This window comes from Littorina saxatilis, linkage group LG6, assembly GCF_037325665.1.
Source record: "Littorina saxatilis isolate snail1 linkage group LG6, US_GU_Lsax_2.0, whole genome shotgun sequence".
Taxonomy (NCBI): Eukaryota; Metazoa; Mollusca; class Gastropoda; order Littorinimorpha; family Littorinidae; genus Littorina; species Littorina saxatilis.
The window spans coordinates 6010923-6020922 of NC_090250.1; the positions used below are offsets into that span (position 1 = coordinate 6010923).

Consider the following 10000-nt stretch of genomic DNA (forward strand, 5'->3'; position numbering starts at 1 on the left):
GGAGAGGCTGCAACATCCTACTGCTTTTAATATTGCAACAACATCAAAGCAGATCACAATGCAGGCGAGTAATGTAACGTTTCAACTGTTACGAGCAATAACATTTTATGCTGCTAACATGTGCTGCGACGTCCTGATGTTGCAAAGCATTTAGAGGCAGCTATGTCACTGGAGGATACATATATTTTGTTCTTCTTATTCTCAACAGGCTTGGTCACAAATACAGATTTCGTCTATTTACAGAAGTGCGCTGTGAATAGTCGCGTTGTGGGAATAGCTGCATGAAGGATATGTGGGAAACATTCATTTGTGCGTCACATTACCATGACGTTTAGAGTCAATTGCAAGTACCGATGAAGAGAGGGAGAGAGAGAGAGAGAGAGAGAGAGAGAGAGAGAGAGAGAGAGAGAGAGAGAGAGAGAGAGAGAGACACACACACACACACAGACACAAGACACGTACACACACACACACACATACACACACACACACACACACACACACACACACACACACACACACACACACACACACACACACACACACACTTCTTCAAAAGTTACCATTGTGGCTTCGCTGATGGAGTCGAAGCTGACTATGAAGATCTGTACTCGTACGGTGGTCGGGAAATCTGCGTCGACACAGCGAATTAACGAAATTAGCGAAATAACACACAAGGCCTTGTCATTAACACAAGTAAATTGCATCATAATTAGGGCTGCTTAGGCCAACAAAAAAAAGTGTGGTTACGGTAACATAGCCAAAAAAAATAGGGTAGGAAGGTAGGCAATCACTTTTTTTTTTAACTTTGTTTTTCTAATGTGTACAAATTAAACCTACTTGACAGGGAAATAAGTGTGCGACTCGGGCGATTTCGCTTTCATTGCGTTTTCTGCACTCGTTTTTTTGACAAATGTAATAAAAAGTTATAGGGTCGGCCCCTAAAAATAGGGTAGGTCGGGTTACCGTAACCACACCTATTTTTTTTTTAGGCCTTACTAAAAATGAGTGTAACATTTTGTCAAGTTGATGGCGGATGATAAATGAGCATGTTTCTTTGGATGTCGTCTATCATGCGCAAAGGTTATGAAGACATGCACTGACAGGGGCGACTGTTGCCATATGTTGCCCCATTCTGTAAATTATACTGAATTGATTCTCGTGATTTATTACTATCCAGGAGCAGGACACAACTGATTATTGTTGCTATTATGAAACAGTGTTTATACATTCGTTCCAGGTATGGATAGACAAATAAAAAGAATGTTAGATCATGTATTGCCAATCGTATTTAAAAGAATATTTCTCATGAAGAATAATTTACTTAGTCTAAAACACAAAAACATCAACATCGCAAAGAATCGAGTTACGCTAAAATTCCACGACGACATCGAAACATCGTTTGATGAAATACAACGACCACTTACTGTCTTCATAGTTGGGAGGTATCTTGGGGTCGTGACGAGACACCAGGTCCTGTATGACACGCTCTCTGCAACACCAAACAAACACATGACACATGATGCATGAGGTACACAGTTGAGTCAATCTAACTAGAAAGGTATCCTGTTTAACACGCTCTCTGCAACACGGAACAAACACATGACACATGATGCATGAGGTACACAGTTGAGTCAATCTAACTAGAAAGGTATCCTGTTTAACACGCTCTCTGCAACACGAAACAAACACATGACACATGATGCATGAGGTACACAGTTGAGTCAATCTAACTAGAAAGGTATCCTGTTTAACACGCTCTCTGCAACACGGAACAAACACATGACACATGATGCATGAGGTACACAGTTGAGTCAATCTAACTAGAAAGGTATCCTGTTTAACACGCTCTCTGCAACACGGAACAAACACATGACACATGATGCATGAGGTACACAGTGGAGTCAATCTAACTAGAAAGGTATCCTGTTTAACACGCTCTCTGCAACACCAAACAAACACATGACACATGATGCATGAGGTACACAGTTGAGTCAATCTAACTAGAAAGGTATCCTGTTTAACACGCTCTCTGCAACACGGAACAAACACATGACACATGATGCATGAGGTACACAGTTGAGTCAATCTAACTAGAAAGGTATCCTGTTTAACACGCTCTCTGCAACACGGAACAAACACATTGTATATTCGTCACGAATTACTGCCTTTTCCACAAAAAGTATATCTTCTTGGATATTTATTCGCCCTTCAGTCTCTTCTTTTGGTTGCCTGAGCTGCAAGTTCTTCCCCCTTTTTACCTACAGTCAAGTTTTGATTTCTCTATAGAGTCCTCTGTTTTAACTTAATTCCCCATCCCCACCCGACAGTCTGTTTAGTAATCTGCCATGTCCACCATCATGAAGATGTGTGTAATGTTGTATTGTTTGAATCACGTAAAATAAGCTTTTGCTTGACTCCGTGTCCTAGTTGTATATTTGTAAAATGGTTTACCACATGTGTTTTCAATAACATTTTGTTTAAACCCAAAGAAAAACGGGATCAGCTCATTACTCCACCGGCTCGTTACTCCCCCGGATCGTTACTCCCCCTCAGGGTTAGGGTTGGATTGGATTGGATGGATAAGATTTATAGTCCAGTGAGGTTACCCTCATGGAAATTCGGGCTGCTTTCTCCCTGGGGAAAGCGAGCTGCCATACAATATACCGCGCTACCCATATTTTTTTTTCCTGCATGGGTGTATTCATGTTTCCTGAGACTTAATGCCGTGTGAGATGGAATTTTTTTTACTTTATTCCAAGTCCCACGGGTATTTGATGGACATTTTTATCTATGCCAATACAATTTTGCCAGGAAAGACCCTTTTGTCAATCGTGGGATCTGTAACGTGCACACCCCAATGTAGTGTACACGAAGGGACCTCGGTTTTTCGTCTCATCCGAAAGACTAGCACTTGAATCCTCCACCTAGGTTAGGAAAGGGGGGAGAAAATTGCGGCCTGACCCAGGCCTGAACACGCAACCTCTCGCTTCCGAGCGCAAGTGCGTTACCACTCGGCCACAGGGTTAGGGTTAGGATTAGGATTAAGGTTAGTAACAAGCCGGGGGAGTAACGAGCCGGGGGAGTAACGATACGGGGGAGTAACGAGATGCTCCCAAGGAAAACACAAATGACACATGCATGACGCATGAGGTAGAAAGTTGAGTCAATCCAACTAAAAAGTTATCATGTCTGAGAACAGAACGCAGACTTATTGCCCTTAAATATATTCCTTCTCGTCTTCACAATCATGTACTTCGTCTTGTTCTTGTTCTTGTTCTTGTTCTTCTTGTTCCTTTGCTGCTGCTGCTGCCGATCTGTCTGTTTGTCTGCCTAACTGCCTGCATCTCTCTCTCACTCTCTCTCATTCTCTCTGTGTATGTCTTTCTGCTTGCCTGCCTCTCTCTCTCTGTCTGTCTGTCTCTCTCTCTCTCTCTCTCTGTCTGTCTGTCTCTCTCTCTGTCTCTCTGTCTCTCTCTCTCTCTGTCTGTCTGTCTCTCTCTGTCTCTCTCTCTGTCTCTCTGTCTCTGTCTCTCTCTCTCTCTCTCGCTCTCTCTCAGCCCTGTGACTGTAACGTCTTTTAGGAGAAACAGCCTTACCAGGGGCGTTAAGTTCACTGCCCCCCCGTTCCGCTACCGCCATCAACAGAAATTGATCCAACAGTTTTCTCATTGCCTAGAATGGCCACTCTCTCTCTCTCTCTCTCTCTCTCTCTCTCTCTCTCTCTCTCTCTCTGAAATCTAACTTTTTTCTGGCTTTGACCCTGACCTTGAATACTGTGTCAATGGACTACCTTGTGAATAAACCACCGTGTCACAAGACCACAGTGACAAGGGGACACTGTGCCAACAGCCAACCATGTCACCAAAGAGTGACCCGCACTATGTCACAAATGTCGAGAATGGCCCCCAGGGTTTTGACATTTAGGGAAAATCGTGTATCTAGGTTAAACTCTCACGTCTGATTATGCAAATACACCCCACTAGGTCGCTAGACCTTATGTAGGTTAAAATCTCACTTCTGATTGTACCAATGCACCACACCAGGTCGCTAGACAAACGCTCCGCCACTGCCTCAAAGTAAATCTTGCTAGTCCCTTTTCAAGGTCTAAAACCTGAGTGTATAACTCGCCCTGGGGGATACATTTTTAGTTTTAGTTAGATGTGACTCTCAAATCCACATTTATCAGTCACACTGTCGACAAAGGAGGAATCATATCAGATCGAGGCGTGTCATGCATCCCCTCTCAGAAACCGAACTCGCCTGTGTTTCAGAGATATAACATTCCACTGACTGGGTGATCTATCGGCAAAGTGGAATTCGCACATGGTTTAATCGAGATATTGAAATGCAATATCATATGAATAGCTTTGACCTTTAAAGTACACCGAAAGTACACCAGGCTTGAAACAGCCGTGAACAGTTTGGATCAAAGTGGGTCAAAACCAACCGGATGTTACCCCCCAAAAAAACAACAACTAAAAAAACACAAACGAACAACAACAAATTACAAAAAAACAAAACAATTGTATAACTCCTCGCCATCCTTCGCGTCACTCTGCTCTGCCCCACCCCTCCACCCTTTCCTTTCCTTCCCTATTTCCCTCCTTCTCCCCTCCCCCCCCCCCCTTCTCCCCTCCCCCCCCTCTTCCTCCCCCTCCCCCTGCCCTTCCTGTGGGCGAGTGCCTGTCATGTCTCTCTCTCTGTCTTCTATTGCCAGCGCCAAAAAGTCGATACAACATTAACAGAGCCCCACTAAAGCCTCGGTGAGTGTCCTGCTCATCGTCACAACTCAATTCGCTAGAGTCGTGCACATGGCTGCTTTGGAAAGGCTCGAACAGTCTGATCCATTTAAAACCGGAACTCAGCTTCGTGGACGTTCGAGCGATGGGTGGAAAGTCGATGCCAAGGACTGTCTCACGCTTGTGAAAATTGCCGATATTTTCGTGACATTTTGAAAAAAGTGACGAAGACGATAAACCCTGGATAGATCCCTGAGTGGGAATCAATACGACGATAGCACGAAGCTGTGTCTGGATTACCAATATATCAAATCCCTTGCAAGTTGTTATAAAACATCACTCTTCCGTTCCACACGTGTCCGGACTGGTGTGTCGTTCTGACAAAAAGTGTAGGTCCCCAGCAACTGAACAACTTCCCTCATGCTCGTAGTTATATAAAAAAAAAAAGAAAAAAAAAGAAAAAAAGGTAATTGATTTTTTCTCTCTCAATTCTTTTCAAGGATTACTATCATTATTCTGACCTTGACAAGAGAAGATAGAGAGAGACAGATAGAGACATAGACGGAGAGACATAGACAAACGGAGAGAGAGAGAGAGAGAGAGAGAGAGAGAGAGAGAGAGAGAGAGAGAGAGAGAGAGAGAGAGAGAGAGAGAGAGAGAGAGAGAGGGAGAGAGAGAGGGAGAAAGAGAGGGAGACAGGGACAGAGACGGACACAGAGAGACAGACAGTGAGAGAGAAAGAGAGAGAGAGAGACAGATACAGGGAGAGCGAGAGATAGAGACAAGGAGAGGTAGACAGAGAGAGAGAGAGAGAGAGAGAGAGAAAGAGAGGGAGACAGAGACAGCGACAGAGAGAGAGACAGACAGAGAGAGAGAGACAGACAGAGAGAGAGAGAGAGGGAGAAAGAGAGGGAGACAGAGACAGCGACAGAGAGAGAGAGACAGACAGAGAGAGAGAGACAGACAGACAGACAGACAGACAGAGAGACAGGTATGCATCTACACTGGACATTATTTTTTCTTCACTCACCTACGTTCCGATAGAGACTCGGAAGCAACACTCCCCTCACTCACAACCACAAACATCAACATCAACACGGCTGTTGTCAGGAAAACTTTGGATCTCCCCTCCTTCCGCGCCCGAAACGAACGAGCACCTGTTCCTGGCATCATAATTATGTCCGATTTCCTGCACTCCACAAATTCCAGCTGGTGAGATGGATACGGCACTTTTCGTCAAAACCCACGTGTGGAGTACGTCTCCTGGGAATAATAAACCCTTGGCGTAAGAATGTTACAAGGCCAGATGTAAAGTATTTCTACTGTGGCTAAATCGTCGGTGAAAGGATCCCACAAACGCTTCTGTTCAAGGCTATGGGGATTAATATAATTCCGAAGGTCGGAGAACAACCTTCGCTCCAAACCTAAACACTGACCTTTGAAAACCTTGAAGGCGCTGGTTGGGTTGCAAGGACACAGTTACCGTTCTACAAGTCCAAGAAAAACTCACACTGTGATGCAAGCTACTTGATCTTCCGTTGAACTGAAGCTAGTGCAGATAGAGTCCCACTGGCAGTATCAACATCTCGTGACACAAGAATTGGTCTTCTCTTGAACCGTCTGCAGCAGCAAGCATACAGATTAAGCTCCACGACAGCATCAAAACCTCGAAACAAGCTTCTTTTTCTTCCCTTGAACCACATCTTTCATGTTTGACTTTGAACTGTTTAAGGAAACTCGTGCACATTCCAACCGGCAAAGCATCAACCTCTAAAATCCTTGACCGTGCTGGCTGCTTTCAAGTACAAAAAGTTCCACAACTCAAGCAAGTGTCAAAACCTCATCGCGAACGAATTTGTCTTCTCTTCAACTCTGTCCAGCTTTCACGCTTGACTTTAAACTGTTCAATGACACTCGTGCAATTTCCAACCAAAGCATCGACCTCTAAAATCGGCCTTGACCGCCTTGGCTGCTAGTACAGGAACAATTCCAAAAGTGTTAAAACCTCGCGGCAAACAAATGTGACTTCTCTTCAACTCCAGCTGTCACGTGTGACTTTGAATTGTACAAATGTCAAAGCAACTCGTGCAACGAGCACACAGAAGAAAAAACAACCCGAACTAATCGCAAAACCAGAATCTCCGGAACACAGTTAACTCCAGTGTTTCTCCTTGTGGCATCTCATCGGAAGCCGTGGTGTAACGATTGCATCAGATACACACCGCCATCCGGAAAGCAGTCACAATGGCTGGAGTCAGTCTGCTATTTATATGCAGGCCCAGCCACGTCTAGTAGTTGGCAACGAGGCTGATTCGTTCGTCACAGTGTCGATTTGATCTTTTGCTACAAATCTATAAATAATTTATGGCAGTAATGAGACAAACCTTTTTTGCGAATAGCCCTAGCGTAAGTGTGCTCACTGGTGTGGGGATATGTTTTATATCACACGCGTGGTACATGGCCAGCAATCGATACTTCTGCATTGAAACTTTCAGGGCCAGACCTGGGGCGTTGGGGGGGGGGGGGGGGGGGGCTGGCCGCCTGATGTACCTCGTCGGAGACAATTTGGTTTCCAGCCACGAGGATAGACCCACAAATTACAATTAAAATGTAAAACTTTCTCACCGTCAGGGAAGCCCCCCCCCCCTGACCCCCCTGACCCCCCCCCCCCAACATGGCGACGCCCCTGGACCTCGCAAGGGGTCCTAACGGCTCCTGGACCCCTGCATCATTTTTGGACTCCCTCTATTATACTTGATCCAGCCCTGACTTTCTAGGTCCAATAGCGTGAGGGAAAAAGTTACACGAGTTGAAATAGATATCAAAGATTTGTCAACTTTTTCTTCGGGACAAAATATCCCGATGGAGAGTTGTAAAGCAGGATGGGCGCACGTGAAACATACACACAATTACACGCACGATCAATTAAACAAATTCCAAAGTGGTCAGCACTTTATTTACTGGGGTAAAGTGTGCAAGAACAGAACAGGTGATGACTTTGACTTGTTGTTGTTGCTGTTGTTGTTGTCGTTGTTGTCGTTGTTGTGTTAGTTAGCCGTATATGCAAAGAGTGTGTGGATGTATGAGTGTTTTCACACCAGGACAAATACTACAATGGCTGTTATGCTATATGGCGAAATAAATTATTGTTCTTGTTCTTGTTCTTGTTCTAATTATCATGCACAGCGCTACACAAAGAATACAATATGATTTAGGTCAGCTTCCATGTGGAAAGATACTCTCCCCACATGACAACGCCCGGACAGATTGGTCACGGTGCACATGTTCGCCTTCACAAGAATGAATGTATACACCACAAAAAAAGTTAAGGACCGGTCAAGAAAATGTATGAGTTTTTTTCTTGGATGCTACAGTGCATTATTTTGTCTCTAAATGTGTAAGTGTTTACATACACAAAGTTTTAAGCTCCCTTCATGGCCAGGACCCTGTTGTAGCACGTGCATCAAAAGTTGTTGCACTGGCATCTTCTGCGTGGAATTCATTGGACTTTCAAAAACCACACCCATTTCCCCGAAAAACTGAACATGTTCAGGTGTTTCGCATGGTGCAATACAATTGTCTGCCAAATATGTTTCCAGAGCAACACTCAAAGACCTTTTGTGAATTCTAAAAAGAGAAAATGTTAACTACATTATTGGAGCCTTGATGTGACGGGCGCCATGACCAAGCATGCATCCTCCGAAAGCGGCGTATGGCTGCCTAAATGGCGGGGTAAAAATGGTAATGCACGTTAACACGAGTGACCGTAGGAGTTTCAGCCCAGATTTGTTTAAGATACATACATTTTCTGGGCCGGCCCTTGGCTTATTTGAAGAGTATATCTGTAAATGCAAAAGGCGGAGTACGAAAAATACATTTGCATTGAAGGACGTTCATCTCCTTGCAACCTGTGACTTGCTCACCACTGGTTGAATCAATAACGACAAAAAGGTCAGCCAGGTGTGCTTGTGATAGGCATGTAGGATTGAAATGTGGTGCACACAAATAACTTATCGACATGGAATATTCATGAATGATGTGTTTTTACATTTAGTCAAGTTATGACTAAATGTTTTAACATCGAGGGGGGAATCGAGACGAGGGTCGTGGTGTATGTGTGTGTGTCTGTGCGTGTGTGTGTGTGTGTGTGTAGAGCGATTCAGACTAAACTACTGGACCGATCTTTATGAAATTTGACATGAGAGTTCCTGGGTATGAAATCCCCATACGTTTTTTTCATTTTTTTGATAAATGTCTTTGATGACGTCATATCCGGCTTTTCGTGAAAGTTGAGGCGGCACTGTCACGCTCTCACTTTTCAACCAAATTGGTTGAAATTTTGGTCAAGTAATCTTCGACGAAGCCCGGACTTCGGTATTGCATTTCAGCTTGGTGGCTTAAAAATTAATTAATGACTTTGGTCATTAAAAATCTGAAAATTGTAAAAAAAAATAAAAATTTATAAAACGATCCAAATTTACGTTCATCTTATTCTCCATCATTTTCTGATTCCACAAACATATAAATATGTTATATTTGGATTAAAAACAAGCTCTGAAAATTAAATATATAAAAATTATTATCAAAATTAAATTGTCGAAATCAATTTAAAAACACTTTCATCTTATTCCTTGTTGGTTCCTGATTCCAAAAACATATAGATATGATATGTTTGGATTAAAAACACGCTCAGAAAGTTAAAACAAAGAGAGGTACAGAAAAGCGTGCTATCCTTCTTAGCGCAACTACTACCCCGCTCTTCTTGTCAATTTCACTGCCTTTGCCATGAGCGGTGGACTGACGATGCTACGAGTATACTGTCTTGCTGAAAAATGGCATTGCGTTCAGTTTCATTCTGTGAGTTCGACAGCTACTTGACTAAATGTTGTATTTTCGCCTTACGCGACTTGTTTCTTTTGTGCAGCTCACGTGTTATTTTATGTTCGCATTGATAAGAGATTGATGGTTGTAAGTCATTCGTGTCAAGGTCATACAACGAGAGAGAGAGAGAGAGAGAGAGAGAGAGAGAGAGAGAGAGAGAGAGAGAGAGAGAGAAGAGAGAGAGAGAGAAGAGAGAGAGAGAGAGAGAGGTTGACAGACAGACAGACAGACAGACAGACAGACAGAGGGCGAGAGATAGAGGGTGATAGAGGGAGAGGTTATCGTCATTTTGTTCAGAGAGACTAAGTATGACGTATAGTTTATACTGATTAGACCAAATAACTGACGAAAAGAGATTCAGATGAAAAAAAGCTGCA

General features: G+C 43.5%; 1 protein-coding gene across 1 annotated transcript in view; it reads right to left on the reverse strand.

Annotated features, from left to right (window-relative positions):
* LOC138969605 (glycine receptor subunit alpha-2-like) overlaps positions 1-10000 on the reverse strand; it is a 39832-nt gene that overhangs the window by 18097 nt on the left and 11735 nt on the right. Inside the window, exons 2-3 of the mRNA XM_070342462.1 lie at positions 1428-1492; positions 564-631 (exon numbers count right to left, since the gene is read on the reverse strand). Coding sequence (XP_070198563.1) covers positions 564-631; positions 1428-1492 — 133 coding nt within the window. The remainder of the gene's footprint in view (positions 1-563; positions 632-1427; positions 1493-10000) is intronic.